Source organism: Emys orbicularis, chromosome 19, assembly GCF_028017835.1.
Source record: "Emys orbicularis isolate rEmyOrb1 chromosome 19, rEmyOrb1.hap1, whole genome shotgun sequence".
NCBI classification, from domain to species: Eukaryota; Metazoa; Chordata; order Testudines; family Emydidae; genus Emys; species Emys orbicularis.
In genome coordinates, this window is record NC_088701.1 from 1,440,549 (window position 1) to 1,459,651 (window position 19,103).

Sequence of the window (19,103 nt, forward strand, 5' to 3'; positions counted from 1 at the left end):
TGGGGTGCTCCTCAGGCGGAGCAGAGAACACCTGTTCTCATCCGAAACTCTGCGGTGGCAATAATAAGAGTAGGTGACTGGGGAATGCTGATTGCCGCAGAGACCTTGGAGGCAGGAGCCACGTCTCAGCTAGAACGTGGATGTGATTGGTTTCTGCAGGGGGGTGCTGGGATGAAGCAGGGGGTCATAGTGAGTGCTCCGGTCTCCATGCTCTTCTGGGGCTAGTGCCTGATCTTGTTCTTACTTCTCCTTCCTCCCTCAGGAGCTGCACTGACATCATCTGCTGTATCCTCCTCGTCGTCGCCATTGTTGGCTATGTCATTGTGGGAATCGTAGGTAGGGAGCATGAGGCCCTCTCTTCCTTTCTCTGGTTTTTAGGAAACAGAGTGGCATTTGTCACCCCCGACACCTCTAGACTCGGATCCTGGCGGGGACAGGCCCTAAAAAGGCATTGGGGTACAACAGACACAAAGGCATTGGGGTAAAAACACCAGGTTGACAAGTGATTAAATGCTTACTGTGTTGTGATGTTACATATGTGTGTGAGGGGGGTGGCTCACAGGGCAGTACTTGGCACAGTACCCAGTGCCCAGCCACTAACAGGTGATGTTTCTGGGTAGGAGGGATGGTTCTCCTCTTGCAGGTGGAGTTGCCCCTGCTCCTCGAGGCAGGATCCCTGACTGTGACGTGGCAGGGCTTCTCCCCAGCTTTCAAGCATATGCTGCCATGGCCAGTATTACTGAAGCAAGTTTATTGTCCAAACCAACAAAACCAGTTCCTCAGCTCACCTCTGTCCTAGTGTTTTGTGGCCTCTCCTTCTAGGGGTTTCTGGTAATCCTGCTTCCTACAGCTTCCTGGTTTCACCCAGCTTCCCTTCTTCTAGAACGCTGGCACTGGGGTTACCTCCTTGAGCACCTGGGCCCTTGTTCCAGGGATCCATCCCCAGGGTTAGCTCCACTCCTCTGTGGCTTCTGTCCTCAGGAACAACCTGCCCCAGTCACTCCTCTGCCTGTCCTCTGACAGGCCTTCCTAGCCCCACATGGAGCCCTATCCCCTTGAATGGGCTCGACTGGGCCCACCTACTCTGGCACAAGGGAGCCAGACCTGGTCTGTTCACAGGGCCCAGCCACCCTGGGACAATCCCTTTAGCTCCTCAGCAGCTGAAAACTCATGGGGGCAGGCTGTCATTTCATGCACTACCTCCGTTTTCTGTCTGCTCCTGTTTCAAAGGGAGGCTGAAAGAGGATGGTCCATGTATCCACAGCCATGTCAGATCAGCACAGAGGAGAACTCTGGGTGGGGCTACCCATGATGAGGCTGCCCCATTGATTTGTTTGGGGAGGAGGGTCACTTGCTAACCGGGGGAGGCCCTTGGCCAGTGGTTGACTCAGCAAGTTCATACAGCAGGTGAGGTGGGAGAAGGGAATGAAGGTTGCCTGGTTAATCGTAGCCTTTTTTTTCTCCCACTCAGCATGGACACACGGTGACCCCAGGAAGGTGATTTACCCCACAGACAGTCGCGGGCAGTTCTGTGGCCAGCTGGGAACTCCCAATGAGTATGTGTCTGAGATCTCTCTCCCTTTAAAAGACGGCAAGGGAAGCTGGTTTGCCGTTACATGGGAACACTGAGTAATGTCCTGTCTTTGCTCCATAACACCTCTAGAAGCAATATAGCCTCAAAATACTACAACCTTCATGTCGTGGCTCCCTACAACTCCATTCAACTGTATCTCCTCCCCTCCCCTGGCTGCTAGGAAGGGGGAGATTTGCCCCTTTCCCTCTGTCCCCCCAACCCCAAGCTCCTGTGAGGTATAAAGCGGGACACCAACAATCCTATCTGTTTGCTCAGTGCTACCTTCCGGTTTTCAGGCTGTGTGAGAACCCCCCCCCTCCACTGGCCGCTGCCTGAGACTAGGCAAAGCGAGAAGAGCAGAGACTACTAGAGCTGCAGATAGAGGCTATGAACCCAGGCTGAGCAACACATCCTTTTAGGCTCTGTTCACACCCATGTGTGGGTCATTATGATTTTCCAAGGGGCAGCTCCAGTTCTAATCAGCCAGGAAGTGTATTGCTGCGATTCTCTCATCCCAAGAGATGAACCTCTTGACAGGGAGCCAGATACAAGAGCAGGATTGGAACTAGGTTCTCCAGCCTGGGGAGACAGAGCATTTGACGTTAGGTTCCTGCTCCAGCTCTTCGGCCTGTAAAAAGGGAAGCAGTATAAATGTTTCAAAAGCACTCAACTGTCTTGGTTGTGGAAGGACAGTGTGACTTCTCCAGTGCAGTCGGATGGGCAAGGCAGCGCAGGGTCTCACTTCAGGCCTGGAGTAGAATAGGTGGTGCGGGAGGTTCCTGGGTCCCATGTTCCCCTCTTGGACAGGAGATTCCAGAAATTGAAATGTCATCTTGTTTGCAGGAACAAGCCTTTCCTGTTTTACTTCAACATCATCAAGTGCGCCAGCCCCTTGGTGCTGCTGGAGTTCCAGTGTCCGACCAAACAGGTAACACAGCTCTCCGCAGCTTCTCATGCTCCCAAACACCTCTCGTTGCTGCTTCTCTTGGGGCTCCGACCCCTGCTTTGTTCTCATTTGGAAGGTTTTAAATAAGAGCTTTGCAGTGTCCCACATGCTATTCTTAGCAAATGTCCTTGCAGATAACACACAGACCCCGCCCAGGGAGCAGGGGGTGTTGTTTTCCAGTCAGCCATGAGTGAATCCTGTAACTGGGTGGGCACTGGGTATGGAGCGAGCACGTTTCCCAGTGTTTGTCTCTCACAGTGTTTCGGGAGAGAGGAGCTACTTGGTGCGGTATGCCCTCTCTTGGTTGTGCCTGGGCATTGCAATAACAACTGAGAGCCTGACCAGAGAAAGGTGCAGGAACAGGAGCAAAAATGAGTGGCTTCTGCTGGTGATTTGCTTTGAGTTTTATGGCATGATGGGCAAGAGTTGAACGGTAGGCTGAGACTGAACGGACAGGATGCTGGCTAGCAGACTGCTGCCCCTCACCCAAGAGGGAGCAGTGACCTGGTGTCTGTCTCATCCACTCCTCTCTGATTAATAATGATACTTAGATCTTATATAGCCCCACTCGGTTCTTTCAGTCTTAAGTACTGTGCATGTCTTTCAGATCTGTGTGAATAAGTGCCCAGACCAGTATCTCACGTACCAGAATGCCAGGAGACAAACCAAAGACTTTGATTACTACAAGCAGTTCTGCGTCCCAGGGTTTAACAATCCGCAGAAGGTGAGTTGTATTAAAGGAATGGGATGTATTTTAGAAGTAAACTATTCAAAACTGGTCCCAGTATGGTGCCATTCTACACTTCTTTCTCTGATGTTAACCTGATGCTTGCATGTTTCTCCAGAGGAAGAGTGAATGATGTAGAAATTTTCAGGCTGAGAATTTCATTTAAACGTCTCTCTCTCTCTCTTTCTCTTCTAGAGCCTCCCAAAAGTGCTGGCGGATGGAGACTGTCCGTCCATGATCACTCCCAGCAAACCCTGTAAGTCTGACTGGGGAACAGAGGAAAAGAGGCTAGGAAGGGTCCTGGGAACTGAATACAGCTAGTATTTAAGTTCAGACAGCGTTTGTTGCCTCTGGTGCAACAGCATGTGAGGGCAATGTACATCCAAGATAGTAACACACCTGTGTGCAAAGCTACCAGCTGGTCTCCATGTGTCTGTGTCCCCCTAACTAGGATTCACTCCAGTTCATTCCCTTGCAGGTTGCTTGGAAGAGACCTGCAAATACAAGGGTACAGGTTCCTTCCCCCAGTGGCACATCCAACCAGCTGGGACAGGGTATTGGAGACGGCAGTGACTGAGCAAAACCCCCATTAAATTGCTGGATAAGAGCAGGAGCAGACCAGCTGCTGGGTTTGGGAGTGCAGTATGGTGATGAGCGCAAGGGAACCAGCCAGGTTCTAAACCCAGCTCTGCTGCTGATCTGATGTGGAACTGTGGCAGAGTTCCTGCCCTAATCTGTGCCTCAGTTTCCATATATGTGTAAAATGGGGATAGTGGTATTGACACTTGTGTAAAGCACTTCCTGTTAGCCTTTACCTGAGGGTACTGGATTTTCCTGATGAGGCAAGTGGCGATTAGACTGCTTTGCTCTCCAAAGTTCACCTGTGCCTCGTGTGCTTCATCCCTCAGTGGCGCGCAGGTGTTTACCAGCAATCAACACCAAGAAAGGGGTCATCATGGTTGGGAATGACACAACCTTTGAAGATGGAATGGGAAAACGAAGGAACGTGACAGAGCTGGTGGAGGGGGCCAAGTGAGTTCTGAGCCTCATCTCTGAGGCGAGGTATCCTGGGTGCCTCTGGGCTTGTCTTCGCTAGGAAAATTGGTCATGTTAGAACATGACCAGAAGGCATCATGGTAAATAATTTGTCGGTGAAATACGCCTTATTTACTTGTGTTGTGGTAGCACCGAAGAGCCCTAGTCCTGGGCCAGGAACCCACTGTGGTAGGCTCTGTGCAAACCCAGAACAGAGGGTCCCTGGCCTAAAGAGCTTCCAGTCCAAGTCTAAAGACCAGACACAGGTGGAGACTGACAGACAGCTGGGGGAGTACGGGCACAACAACCGCCCAGTCACTAACAAAATGTTTGTAGGCATCACAGCGGAGTTCTAAAAAGGTATCTGAAGGAAGACAATGAGGTAGCTTTGCGGATGTTCAGTGAGAACAATTCTTATCCTGGCACCGTCAGGGCCTTGGTCGACCTATAAAGAGTGCAGGGTTGATCAGAAACTGACATGCCTCTCTTCCACCCCCACCCCCCACAACTCCCTGCTGTTTTTAATTCCAGAAAAGCAAATGTGGTTCTGGAAGCAAGACAACTGGCCATGAAGATCTTTGAAGATTACACAGTTTCCTGGTACTGGATAATAATGTAAGCAGAGACCTGAATGGCTGAGCTAATGCATACAAAGAGCATGATGTCCGACCCCCTTCCAGACAGAGCTGTATGGGAATGGAGCCAGGGAGCCGCTAGTACTTAATGGGTGCAGAGTCTGGCAGAACATGTGCTGTCTGAGAACAGTGCGGCATTTGAATGAACATGTATCAAAGCTTGCTGGTTATGGAAGCTGTAGGGTTTTTCTATCCCCTGTGTAATGAGGTTGTGGTGGGGATTTTTCCACTCCACTTTGCTGATGGTAAAAAGGTGGTAGTGGAACTATGTTAAAATAAAGGAGTTTAGAGAGACTGGCTGGTTTGGGATCTGAATGGAATCCAGGGTTTGTTTTTCTGTATTTGTTGGTTTCCGTGCCCACCCCCGATTCTAATCCACCACCAATGTGGCAGTGGCTGAGTCATTCACCTCTGACAGTTGGGCATCTTGTATGCAGTGAGTTTGGTGGGTCTCAGTCCAGTTCTTAGCAGGACACGTGTTGCCAGGACTAACTGCCCGCATTGTTGGTAGCCCCCATCTAGAGACCAAGGATTTGAACAGGCATTGGGGACTGACCTCTTCCCCCCCCTCCTCCAGGAATGAGACACACAGAGAAGGCAGTTTAGGGGAAAGTTTGCTCTGAAGCTGCTTGTGTTGCATCTACTCTGGGGACAGAGGACTTCCATCAGTAAGCCTGCCAACTTAGCACCTTCTGCTGCTGCTAACGTTCACAGGAAAAAACAAGAGACTAAATCAGTTAATGGAACAAAGCTGCAGGGCACAGAAAATGGGAAGCTCTGACGCGGGCTTGTTTCTGCGTGTGGTTCTGTGCTCACGAACTTGCCTCTCTCCCCTCCATAGAGGTCTCGTGATTGCCATGGTGTTCAGCTTAATCTTCGTTGTCCTGCTTCGCTTCCTTGCTGCGATCATGATCTGGGTGATGATTGTGCTGGTAATCTTGGTGCTGGGATACGGTGAGTGGCAGTCGAGCCCAGGGTCTCTGACGTGAGGCTGGCTCCAGGGACTCTCTTCGCATTCACCCTGCAGAACTATCTGAGATTGGTTTAGTGACTTAGCCCGTCAGTCTGTGTTCTAGTCTCTTCTGTTTCGCTGTGATACTGCAGTAGGGTTGCAGGGCTCTTCTGCCTAAAGACGCAGTTATTTCCACTGACTTATGCTAGCAGGTGGACCCTATTATTTCCAACCCAGGATACAAAAGGGGATGGGAATATCCCTCTCTGAGGCAGAGGGACAGGGAGTTTTGCAAGGAAAAGCTGAGGAACAGCCAACCTTAGTCAGAAGTTTGTTTACATTAACAATAAAAATTAAGTAAGCTCCAGGAAGGAGGCAAGTTTGGACCCTATCCAGCATGTACGTTTTGTGTAGACCAGGGTGGGAACACACATGAACATCTGCTGGGGGGTGGGGAGACCTGACTAAACTGGCTGACATCTTTTGGTCTGTCGTTTAACCCTAGTTTGTATGGGGCTGGGGCCAAAGGCCCTCTCCAGTTATCAGTTGTCTCTTTGCCTGGAGCTCCCCTGAATGCTTAGAGAGCAGTTGCTCCTGTAGATATGCATTGACTGAAGCCTCCTCATTCTTGCGTCCCAGAGAGCTGACAGATCCTCCCCACAGTCTCCTTTTAAAGATAGTTCCCACTGGGTAGCAGATACTTTGAGCATGAGGTTAATCAGAGGCTGCTAACAGTTTCACTCTAAGGCAGTCAAATCTCTGCTTTCCACTGCAGGAATCGTCCACTGTTACATGGAATATGCCCGACTAAAAGGAGAAGATGGCTCTGATGTTTCCCTGAAGGACCTGGGATTCCAGACGGATCTTCGTGTCTATCTCCACCTGAAGCAAACGTGGTTGGCCTTCAGTAAGTCTCTCTTCTGCTATACGTGGCCTAGTGCAATGCAAACAAACATGGGGCTGTGGGACAACAAGCACTCCTGTATGCTGATCTCTTGCGCTCGTTTGCTTGGAGGAAGAGGCTAGAAAGTAAGACATCATGAGGGTTTTAGGTCCTGCTGTTCTGCAAGAACAGGAGATGGTGGTCTGCGGATGCACAGCAAGAACCCACATACCTCCATATGTGATGTCCCAATCAGGGGACTGTGTTCATGGCTGCATTCGACAGGCAGAAATGCCTGGCTGGGGGGGATGTGAATTTCAGTGCCGGACTGACTGCTCCTGGAGACAGGAATCCTCAATCTCCATAACAGGCCCACCAGCATGGGCAGTGGTAGGACATGTGTCTTTTTCCTAAGCTCCTCTGGGGATGTGAAGGGAAGAGAGTTCATCCTCGTGGCCCTTCAGTCCTCTGACTTTCTGCTGAGGCTGCCGAGAAGGCCGCCAGTTTTTGTCCCTCTTGCAACCTGGATGCCTGGGAACTGGAGAGAAGGGAGAACTCCTTCAGAAACCAACATCTAAGGAGGACAATGACATCGCACAACTGCCTGGTCAATTATTTGGAAAAAAATGTAGACCGTCCCCTACAGAGGATATCTATGCTCATAGCCTCTAGAGAGTTTAAACCCAGGTGTATCAGTGATAATGCTAACCCAAAGTTGGTGGGTTTCCTTAGGACGCTGTGGAAGAAGAGGTGGTCTCTTCAAGGTGTGCTGCTCTCATATCTAGGGGCCAGCATTGTAGGATCCTACTACAAAGAAACCGCACGCATCCAGAGCTCTGATCATGGTACGACTCCAGTTTTCCCCTCTCTCTTTCAGTGATTATCCTGTGCATCATGGAGGTGATCATCATCCTGTTACTCATCTTCCTCCGCAAGAGGATCCTCATTGCCATTGCGCTCATCAAGGAAGCCAGCAGGTGAGCTTCGTGTGGACTGCAGCAGCCACATGCAATAGCAGGGAGTGCTGTGCTCACTTGGGGGGAGTGGTGAGGACCAACTCTTGCTGGGTCTAACACTGAAGCCAAGTCTCCCCCTCTGGCCCATGATAGAGATGGCTGCGCAGTGGCGATTCCAAACCTGTGGTGGGAGGTTTGGGGTCTATGCAAAGCAAGCTGCTGTCTGTGGATGGTTTCTCCTCCCCCTGTTTGGATTTCCCTTGCAATGGAAGGGTTTTTGTTGTTTTTACTGACTCTCTCTTCCCTGGCAGGGCTATTGGTTATATCATGACGTCGCTGGTGTTTCCTCTGTGCACCTTCTTCCTGGTGTGTCTCTGCATTGCTTACTGGGCCAGCACCGCTGTGTATCCTTCCATTTTCCTCTCTCCTCCACCCGCAAAGAACCACTGGTGTGGTGGGGGCAGAAATCTCACATCCCTCAGAAGGCTAGAAATGTTGTGGGATTATTTACTTACATGTATCCAGTATCATGATCAAATTAAAAAAAAAAAGTGATTAACAGGATGGTAAGAGCAGGTCTGTATGGGACAGATAGAGAATTGGGTCCAGTCTCATAAAGTTGAATCCCCTTAACTGCTTCTTCCCAGTTTCTTATCTACTTCTAATGAGGCTGTCTACAAGGTGTTTAACGATACGTCTGAATGTGATTATGCTGGGCAGACCTGCATACCAGAGGTGAGGGGCTCTCTGAATAGTCACAACTGAACATGTTAACACCTATTAAGCAAACATGATTCTGGGATGTATTAACAGGTGTGTTGTGAGCAAGACACGAGAAGTCATTCTTCCGCTCTACTCTGCACTGGTTAGGCCTCAGCTGGAGTAGTGTGTCCAGTTCTGGGCACCGCATTTCAAGAAAGATGTGGAGAAATTGGAGAGGGCCCAGAGAAGAGCAACAAGAATGATTAAAGGTCTTGAGAACATGACCTATGAAGGAAGGCTGAAAGAATTGGGTTTGTTTAGTTTGGAAAAGAGAAGACTGAGAGGGGACATGATAGCAGTTTTCAGGTATCTAAAAGGGTGTCATAAGGAGAAGGGAGAAAACTTGTTCACCTTAGCCTCTAAGGATAGAACAAGAAGCAATGGGCTTAAACTGCAGCAAGGGAGGTTTAGGTTGGACATTAGGAAAAAGTTCCTAACTGTCAGGGTGGTTAAACACTGGAATAAATTGCCTAGGGAGGTTGTGGAATCTCCATCTCTGGAGATATTTAAGAGTAGGTTAGATAAATGTCTATCAGGGATGGTCTAGACAGTATTTGGTCCTGCCATGAGGGCAGGGGACTGGACTCGATGACCTCTCGAGGTCCCTTCCAGTCCTAGAATCTATGAATCTATGAATCTATGTTGGACTTAATAAGATTAGTCTCTTGAGCAGACATATTGTGCAAAAGCCAATTTGGCGGCTACTGTAGCCTCCATCCCTGGAGTACCATATGGCTCCCATTTGCTGTGACAGTCTCTCGGGCTAGCTAAACTATACCCTCCCCACCCTTTGTTCATGTTTACACTCTTCATATCTGTTGATTGCTCTCCTCCCCCTCATAATCCTCCTTTAACCACTGTATATACTTGACCCTCTCCACCTCCAAGCCCCTCTTGAGAGTGGGAAATATATATTCCCATTTTCCAGAGGAGAAACTGAGGCACATACTTGGCTGAGGTTGCAAAGGAAGTCCTGTGTCTGAGTGAGAATTAGAACTTGGGAGTTCCTGACTCCCCGCCCTGAGTTTAGTTCATGCCTTTACCCCTCATCTTTGTGATGTTGAGGCACCTGAGATCTTCACAGTACTCTCAGGGGCTCAGTGAGTAGTGTGTAGACAAGTTCTTTTACCCATCTGAAATGAAACTGCTTCTGGGGTTGAACGTGGTGTATGAGAAGTGAAGAATAATTTCCTGGACTCAAACTCCAGAAGTGGCTTTTGGGTTGGCATGAACTACTGTCTATCTAGGTTCTTGTATGGTCCTCATCTCTGCAATATCTGAGCGTCTCTAATTCTCTCTAGACATTCAATATGACCAACATCACCAAGAAGTGCCCAGATGCCCGCTGCCTCTTCGCGTTCTATGGGGGCGTGACGGCCTACCACAAATACCTCATCGTCTTCCAGATCTATAATGCCTTTATGTTCTTCTGGCTGGCCAACTTTGTGATTGCGCTGGGCCAGGTCACGCTAGCCGGAGCCTTTGCTTCCTACTATTGGGCCTTCAAGAAACCTGATGACATGCCGGCTTTCCCCCTCTTCTCTTCCTTCGGCCGGGCACTCAGGTGAGCACTGGAGCTTTTCCAAAGAGAGGTTTGGGTTTTCTTGTTGGCTACAGGAGAAATAACTTAAAAGCAAAAATGCCAAGAAGCTGCATCTTACAGAGGTCCTCTCCTCCTCTTCCCCGTGGCAGGTATCACACTGGCTCGATGGCCTTTGGGTCTCTGATTCTTGCCATTGTCCAGATCATCAGGGTCCTTCTGGAGTATCTGGATCACAGGCTGAAAGGTACCTAGTTGAGGTTAATTTGGGAAAGGGCAGGTGGGGGACAAACAAGGTGAGCAAAGTTTCTCCATGTCGAGTCACAACTCAGAATAACTTGGTCCGTGTAAGTAGATGGTGTTCCTGCCCTACTTCAAACTTGCCCTTTTCCTTTACCTTTGTATCTTATTACTGAATTTAAACATAGGTACTACTCTGTGCTTCCTTCTGAGCCTAGCTGTTCCTAAAGGCTTTCTCTGTCAGACCCCCTCTTCTCTGGATTTTTCTGCCTTTGTGGGCAGAGAGACCTTACGTACTCCTCTTGGGTAGGCACTAACCCACTTGGTCTGATTGGCGGTGAGTCGGTAGAATGGCTCTGGACTTCTGGGCAGAATTGCACTTGACACCCTGTTATAGTCCGGGTCTGACCAAATGACTTCAGCGATTGTGAAATGTGAGCTTTGAATTAAAGCGCAAGAGCGACATGTGAGACCTTTCTCCCGGTACGATTCTCCAGAGCACCCTCTCTGTCCACAGGAGTAGTACAGTCCAGTGGGTAGGGTTCTCACTCCAGACGAGAATACTAAAATCCCAGTGCTTCCGCTGGCGTGATGGCTGTGGCTAACTGGAATACCCAACCTAAAACTGACATGGGATGCTCAGGATGAAGTGAGGGACTGCTGCTTGCTTCTTCTCTGAGGACACTTGTGATTGTGGATGGCTAAAAAAGAAAATTGGTTTATGTTTCCTGAAAGTATCTGTGCAAGAGAAGGTAGCTGCCAGCTACATCTGTCAAAGTGATGGTGCTGTGACATAGGGTTAAGCTGAAAGGAGCAAAGAGAAATGGCTGGAGAACAGATATGGGTGGGAACTGTGCACAGGATGGGGGTTGGAAAGGTGTGTTGCAGGGAGCGAGGTGTCTGGTGCTGAGATTTTTGATACTTGAAGAGTTGCTGTTTCAAAGAATAACTTTCTCTTCTGCTCCACACTCTTTCCACTGTGTCTCTTGTGCTTTTAGCTGCTGAGAATAAGTTTGCCAAGTTCCTGCTGACCTGTCTCAAATGCTGCTTCTGGTGCCTGGAAAAATTTATCAAGTTCCTGAACAGGAACGCATACATCATGGTGAGGACCCCAGTTTAAGAATGCCACCAAATATCCAGTGAATAGGGAAGGTCACAGTAGATTTGGAGATTCTCCAAAAGGGACTGTTTCTGAACACTCCTTCCCACCCCATCAATGGTTGGCTTCCCCTAGCTCCATGAAGGTCTCATTTAGGTCTTAAGAGGCATTGGCTGTCTTACGTGAGTGACCCAACATCCAGCAGTGTCCACAAGATCAGCAGATCAGATCTGCCCTGTGTACTAGTGAGAGATGGCACAGGCTTCAAACAGAATGGCCGCTTGGCACATTCTGCCCTGGCAGTATGGTGAAAGGGCGGAGGGGCGGGGGGTCTCTTTACCCTAATGCGGCTCTGAATGACTAATCTGTACAGCGACAGTTTGGTGACAATCTTTAGGCTTCAGGGCAAAATCTTCTGGAAAAGGCCATGACTCCTACTGAGTAACCCCATTTCTTCTCTGTGTCCTTCTTTGTGATCCGTCCCAGATTGCCATCTATGGCACCAACTTCTGCACTTCAGCCAAGAATGCATTCTTCCTGCTCATGAGGAACATTATCAGGTAAGAACCTGGAAACTGGTGGGATCCTCCCTCCTCCAAGACTACCCAACGAGGAAATGGCTCCTCTTCCCCAGGGCTACTATTTACCAGGCTTGGCCAGGGTAGCTGACTGAGGGCATGAGGTGGGTACAGCCAAATCCATGAAAGTAGCTTGGGATGCCTTGCCACGGATAGAGAGGTGACCACAGATAGATAGGTGACCTGTGGAAGAAGGTGTGTTGGGAATGGAGAATAAGAGGCAGTAGCTAGAGGTAAGAGGACAGGAAGATATTCTAGTCCCACTTGGAAGTAGCCTCTCTGGGGATATGTAAAGGTGGCTTTTGTATCTGAAACCATTTCAGAGGCCTGTGTGAACAACTGACTCTCACTGTGGATATCCAAGGTCTGTTTATCTGCCAGATATCAGGTGGGAACTGCAAATTGGCTCTAGGTTTGCACAAACCATTGTGTCTTTAGCCCCTTAGCAACTCTTATCCTGGGTTGTCTTTATCACAGAGGAGCTTGGATGCACTTTGCCTCTTTTTCTCCCCCCATCCTGGAGGGTACGGAAAGACATTCACATCTCTCTGTTTTCAGGGTGGCTGTTTTAGATAAAGTCACAGATTTTCTGCTCTTCCTTGGTAAACTCCTCATCGTGGGAAGTGTTGGTAAGTTTGCGATCTCAGTCCTCTTCCAGGGCTTACTTCGGTTAAGCCCCACCCCCAAACCCTGTGTTTGTAGAGACTGGCGAAAGCTGCATGTCCTTGCATCTTCTCAATTCCTTGCAAATCTCCCCAGCCATTCCAGGAACCAACTTCCTTTCCATAATCCCCCTACTAGGTCTCTAAATTCAACTTCCTCCTCCCTCGTCAGCCCCCCCAATGTTGCCCTTTCTTGCTTGTCACTAGTGCATCTCACAAACATCTGTATTTTTATTTTCTCCTCTCTAGGAATCCTCGCCTTTTTCTTCTTCACTCAGCGGATAGACGTGGTTCGGGACACTGCACCTCCTCTCAATTACTATTGGGTCCCTATCCTGGTGGGTATCTTACTTGCCTTACAATGAATTTAGGGATGTTAGCCTTTCTCCAGAACATATGCAGCTTGAGCAGAGAAAGCTTCCTCCACTCACTGTCCTCCAGGAGTCCCTCTTTGTAAAGGAAGGAGAGCTCATTCTCAGTTTCCCATTCAAACCATGGCTTCTCTGCGGAGTCAGCCAATTAATGCAGAAGCACATCTCCCCATGGGCACTTCCAGGCAGCTGCACTGAGCCAAGCCTGGCCAGCTTCCATTCGCTGGTGCTACTGTGCCTGAATCAGGTTGGGCAGGGCCATTTCTTTTCCTATGGAAACGGAAGGGGGAACTGTGAGTGGAGTTCAGCAGGTCTTTTCTCTCTTTCAAGGGACCTTCTGCAGCGTCTTGCTCTCCATACTGGTATCAGGTTATAGATTTCAAGACCAGAAGGGATCATTGTAATCATCTAGTCTGACCTCCTAACACAGGGCAGAGAACTGCCCCAAAATAATTAGGTTCAGCATTGAGATGACAACCCGGTTTCTCTTACAGACTGTGATCATGGGCTCCTATCTCATTGCACATGGATTCTTCAGCGTCTATGCCATGTGTGTGGACACCCTCTTCCTCTGCTTCTGTAAGTAACTGGGCCGCACGGGTTTTGGTGCTCAGTTGAGTATTACTTTGTACTACTTTGTGGCTACACCTCTGTCACCCCAGAGGGCTGGCCTGTGGAACTGTTCTGTTGTGTTTGGCTCATGCAGCCTTTCTTTGACTACTTGTCACTTCATAGTTTGCTTCTGCTCTACTGAACTACTTCCACCGACATGGCTTCTGCTTATAAAAGAGGGCAGCACACCACAAAGGGACGCTCCAATCTCCATCCTCCCCGTTCCCAAGAACTGAGGTGTCATACTTTTTTCCTTAGTCTAGGGCTTCCCCATACTTCTCGTTGCCATTAAAGGCTGTTATGGGCCTTGGCAAACCTCCAGCTTTCCTCTGCATTACAGCTCCATTAATCTCAAACGCTGCCTCTTGTGCATGGGCTGCAATGGGAAGGATGTGCCCAGGGCTTAGAGCACTTGGGCAAATCTTTCAAAAATGCCAAAGGATTTAGAAGTACAAGTCTTCAAAATCTCCCCCTAAGAGCTGCGTACAAAAATGTGCATGCACTAACTCGGCATCAGTGATTTAAAACCCTGAATAAAATGAGATGATGGAAGAACCCCTGAAAGCTAACTCCTTCTATCATTTCTAAAACTGTGAAGTTCTCTTCTGCCTCTCCCTGTTCACCACCCCCATCACCACTCTAACAAGCAGCTCCTGTACACCATGCTTGGTAGCAATAGAAATTTGTAGCTCAAAATTAGACTCTCTGTAATCTGTTTTAGTCTCTCTAAGTTTCTTGGTGCTTTGATCTCGGTGGTGGAATCTAATTGCAACTAACGTCAGTTTTTCCTTTTTTTTCTCTCCCTCTGTCGTTCTTCTCTCTTGTTTTTGCTGTGCTGCTCCCCTTGCTCCTCCACTGCTTCTCATTCCTCCTTTCCGTGGCCACTTCCTTCATCTTCCTGGGGTTGCGAAAAGGTGAAGACCTGGAGAGGAATGATGGATCTCCTGAGCGACCTTACTACATGTCCCCACAGCTGAGTGAAATCCTGCTGAAGGGGAGCCTAGAATCATCCAAAAGTGCTGATAGCCAAGGATAGGGCTCAACTTTCTGAGCAGGATGGGCTAGCACATGTGGGTGTCTTGTAGAAGACTTGTGCTCACCCAGTCAATCTGTAATTGTGTGGTATTCTTCCAAGGCTCCACCCTGGTGGTGCATGATTTTCAGCTGGTTGTCCTGGGAATTCTTGAGGGTAGAGGTGGTGTTGATTTTGGAAGGACAGTGCAAGTGGGTGAATGCTGTATCAAATCCATGTTCCTTCCCCCAACTGATATTCTTGTACCAAAATGGGTGGAACTGTAATTGGGACTCTTGTGCATTTGACATAATCATCTTCTAGAATGAAGCTTGAGTCCCACCTGTCCATTGATGCATGATACATTTTGCTAACCTAAGCAACAAGACTCTGCCTCCACAGAAGCCAAAGTTGGGTTTATATATACACAGGATAGTGTATATCTCACTCATTTAAAAAAATTACCTTGCATCCTCTTCTATTCTCAATTGCCTATAATGAAAGGGGCATTGTAGCTACTTCTGGAATGTCCCTTAAAAGTTGACTGACTTTTGCTCTGTTCCGTTCTATGCTCTATTTGTGGGGGAGCTGTTTCTCTTTGCAGTTGGTGAGATGCTAATTTGTAGAATGATCAAGAGGTTTACAGCTGCCCATATGTCAATCTGTTCTGGATGCAACTATATTTTCCTCAGCCCCTAGCTAGCTGCAAAGAGAAATTAACCACTTTTCTCACTACTATTTCTATGCAAAATGCAGCTGGCAGATCTGAAGTTTTCTTTACTAGGTGACATATGCTTCACTTTCAAATCTGTTGTGTCCACGAGGGTCCTGGAAACCTGTGTGTCCCAAAATGGAATTCTCTCTGTTTAAAGTAGGAAACTTGTAGTTGCTGTTTTCTCAGAGAGGTTATTTTTGGGGGATGAACACGTTGGCAGGAATTTTTTTAATACAATTTTTTTTAAGTTGAAAAATGTAATTGATCTTTTCACTTGTATGTACAGCTTGACTTGTATAGAATTCTTTCAGTCTGTCTCCCACTTCCTGGTTGGCTACTCACTTAACTAGTAACTAAATGGAAGATGGCGGATCTTTGTGGTAACCGGTTTACAGAACTCTGCTCATTCCTGAGGTAGTTCAGATGATGATTGTCCCATTTTTCCATGAGAAAGATAGATGGAGGGGGTGAAGCAGCTTTCCAGGGTTATAGCCTCCAGGTGTTTCAAATAAAATCCTGGCACCTTCTTAGCTCACAGCCCAGTGCAGTCAGGACAGTTGAGCAGAAAATAACTGAAGCTGAGCTACATAGAACAGAAAGGGACTCCCTAAATAGCTACTATGACTTCCCTTTAGCCACTAGACCATCCATCAAATCTAGATGCCACAAGAATCTGGGATTATGTACCCAGTGTTAATGACTGGAAAAGCAAGAGAAAATGGCAGATATTACATTTGGAGGTGTTGCAGCATGATGGTGGACAGAAATAGTACAACTGAATCTAGCGAGGTTTGACGGATGGCCAGTTTTTAAAGTTTTCGGCATCTAAAACATATGCCCGCAAACACCCGATGGATCTTCACCTTATTTTCTCCTTACTATATTAAGGACCAGAAGGATGTTGTGTGGGGTTTGTTGTCTTATTTTGATTGATTGATTTAGGAAGAGTCTCTTCCTTGAGGACTCAATTCTGCGAACACTGCCAAATCTTGCATTACAAATTCCCATCCAAATAAGGTTCCCATATTTTGAGTCTTATCCTTTTAGGAAAAAGTTGCTGGGTTTCGATGCCCGTGCCCTCATCACTATACCATCAACCTCAAAATATTCCAGGACTGTTTCACTAAGCTATGAAGCTGATGGTCTCTGTGATTTTGGCTGCTATTCTCCGATGGCTTTTGCTGGAGCTGCTGCTCTGCCTTGAACAGCTAGCATCTGAACAATATATTCTGTGCCAGGGACATGCCTAATTATTATGTATGTACTGTATGTTGACAAGGGTGTTGTACACTAGGTGAACTGTGCCAAACAAATAACAAGTGACTTGCTTTACAGTCAAGTCATGAGCAGTTACACTATACTGAAGAACAACGAGTGAGCATTGTCTTGCCACACTATCCCCAAGTAATGGTAATCTCTGTATTTCCAGGCAATGGTAGTATTAAGCAACCTGTTCTGTTCATATAGGAGGAGCCCCTGTCTTAGCTGATTTGTAACCTAACACTTTAGCCCCCCTGCTCCTTCCAAATAGATGTTGATAAACAGCCTCCCTTCAGGAGTCCAATACTCTGTCTTTAAAATGGGAGTGGTACAAGTGTAATTGTGACTTTTACATTTGGAAGCTGCATACATCAAGGGCTTTAGAAGAAACAGAGAATACACATACACGCACTGCCTGTGAGAAGCAGAAGGGCATCCACATCTCAACTGGGTATTTAACGGATGAGTATTACATCTGCTCTTTTAGCACTTGTCTGTCTCTAGACTTCTTAACTGCACCTTCTATGACCATCATAGGGACCACAGCAACTTTCCCCAGCATCCAACTCAGTCTGAATCATGGAAAGGTTGTGCATGTAGATGTGAGAGCACGTGCTGTTTAAATGGCACTGAAAACAAATGTATCCCTCCGGGGCTTGGCATGCCCAGTAACTGGTTCTAGTTTGAGGTGTTTACAACCCTGCAGTACTTAAGCTCTGTATTTTAACCTCCCCTCCCTCCCCCCTGCAGTGGAAGACCTGGAACGTAACGATGGTTCATCTGAAAAGCCTTACTTCATGTCGTCTGACCTGAAAAAACTTCTGAACAAGACAAACAAAGGTCACTCGGCTGCATAGCAGCCTCCTCTTTCCTCACTGCTCTCTTCACTTCTATTTGTCCCTTCCCAGTTTCCATTTCAGGAGCAAAGCTGCATGGATAACATACAGCATTAAGTGCTATTACTCCAATATGCAAACCTTGTTAGTACTTTGTGAACTGCAGTATCCTTTACTCAAATTAAGATGGACGGCTTTGGCTGTCAGCCTCTGCATTGGCCACAAGCTTGTCCAGAGCAGTGGAAATTGTTTCTGGAGAGCATTTTTCTGGATTTTCCTTCCTCAGGTAGAGAGAAGGGATTAGTGTCAATAGTTCTACGTAAGATTGTTAGGCATTGCTAAGTAAAAACTGAGGCCACTGCCCTAGTGGACAGGTATGCACTACTGCAGAACCCAGCACTACTGGGACTTTGTTGGTCTCAGGAGAGAGATGAAGAAGTAATTGGTCAGTTTACAGCTGAGGCCCACTGATGTAAGGTTAACTTGCCCTGCCTTTGTCCATCTCCATCTGTTTCAGAGACTGAATTCAGTCTACAGGTGTGAGGCCAGCACCAATCACAGATTCACAGACACCAAATGAATTTTAAAATAAAACTACTAAATCTGTCACACCAGTAAAGCTATATCATTACCTCCTCCATTAACTTGCTAGAACATCATTGACATACTTGACTGCACTCAGATACTACCATGTTGGACACATTAAATACCTTAATTGATTGAGGAATGCACCTACTAATGCCTTGTCTTCATGGATGATGGCAGGGACAGAAGAGAAACCTGCAGTGTTAATCAAGCTGTAGAACTTGAACAGCAGAGGAAATGCAAAATACTCAGATAAGCACTTGGTAGGGAGCATGCGTGTCTGGATAGTCATTAGTATTACTGATGAAAGCTCTATGTATTTGTTTTGTCTCTTCAGTGCGATTGACAGCCCAGAAGTGTGCTGCTTCTGTACCTTTAACTTGTTTGGTTTATTGGAAAACTCCAGCATTATATGCAAAAACACATTTGAATGCATAGTAAAGAAAGGATGCTCACTGTTGCTTTATATATAAGTGTATATATATATATATATATAAAAAAAAAAAGAGCTGGCTTATGTAAATGTATTGTTAACTGTGGTGAAAGAAGCCAAAGGGTCAAACAAACTTGCCTCAGAGTTCTGAAAGCCACTGTATTCTGTGAACTCTACCATCTGATGGGTGCACCTGCTGAGAAGCTCCAGTCCAAGAGCAGCTTCCACCTAGAGAAACACCAGCAATATGTGTGAGACAAAAAGTGAGACTGGAATGCCACTGAACATTAGAAAGCCCAGTGTTGCAAATTAAGTTATCAGTCATGTTAAGAATCACTGTAGTTTCCTTTAAATGGTCATCTCTCTGACTGTGTCCAATGTTGGCAAAACTGGTAATGTACCACAGGTGCAACTCTGCCTCTGGTAGCAACAGTAGAAGCCGCAGAGTAGACAGGACTCAGTTTTTTACCAGTGAGCAGGGTTGGCCAGGATGGTGGGAAAAAGGACAGGTGTCGGGCTGCATTACAGCATCCACCGTTGCTACTGCTAGTTGTGAATTACAGGTTCTATTTTCACTAGTGTAGATGGGGCCTTCTTGGGGATAGGAAAGGAGGTCAACCTCATGACTTTATTATTTTTAATCTGCTTAAACAAATTGAAATGGGGCTATTTGGATGGTTTACAGCTTCCA

At 47.4% G+C, this 19,103-nt stretch overlaps 1 protein-coding gene across 2 annotated transcripts in view; it reads left to right on the forward strand.

Annotated features, from left to right (window-relative positions):
* Positions 1–18,412, forward strand: part of SLC44A2 (solute carrier family 44 member 2 (CTL2 blood group)) — a 33,588-nt gene extending 15,176 nt beyond the window's left edge. For both annotated transcript variants that reach the window (XM_065419095.1, XM_065419096.1), the window contains exons 3-22: positions 263–336; positions 1,472–1,556; positions 2,417–2,501; positions 3,127–3,243; positions 3,442–3,502; positions 4,155–4,278; positions 4,813–4,896; positions 5,758–5,870; positions 6,644–6,775; positions 7,629–7,728; positions 8,019–8,111; positions 8,355–8,442; positions 9,771–10,033; positions 10,162–10,256; positions 11,248–11,351; positions 11,835–11,908; positions 12,485–12,555; positions 12,838–12,926; positions 13,454–13,538; positions 17,309–18,412. In XM_065419095.1, coding sequence (XP_065275167.1) covers positions 263–336; positions 1,472–1,556; positions 2,417–2,501; positions 3,127–3,243; positions 3,442–3,502; positions 4,155–4,278; positions 4,813–4,896; positions 5,758–5,870; positions 6,644–6,775; positions 7,629–7,728; positions 8,019–8,111; positions 8,355–8,442; positions 9,771–10,033; positions 10,162–10,256; positions 11,248–11,351; positions 11,835–11,908; positions 12,485–12,555; positions 12,838–12,926; positions 13,454–13,538; positions 17,309–17,415 — 2,044 coding nt within the window. In that variant the 3' untranslated portion in view covers positions 17,416–18,412. The remainder of the gene's footprint in view (positions 1–262; positions 337–1,471; positions 1,557–2,416; positions 2,502–3,126; positions 3,244–3,441; positions 3,503–4,154; positions 4,279–4,812; positions 4,897–5,757; positions 5,871–6,643; positions 6,776–7,628; positions 7,729–8,018; positions 8,112–8,354; positions 8,443–9,770; positions 10,034–10,161; positions 10,257–11,247; positions 11,352–11,834; positions 11,909–12,484; positions 12,556–12,837; positions 12,927–13,453; positions 13,539–17,308) is intronic.
* Positions 18,413–19,103: the final 691 nt, after the last annotated feature.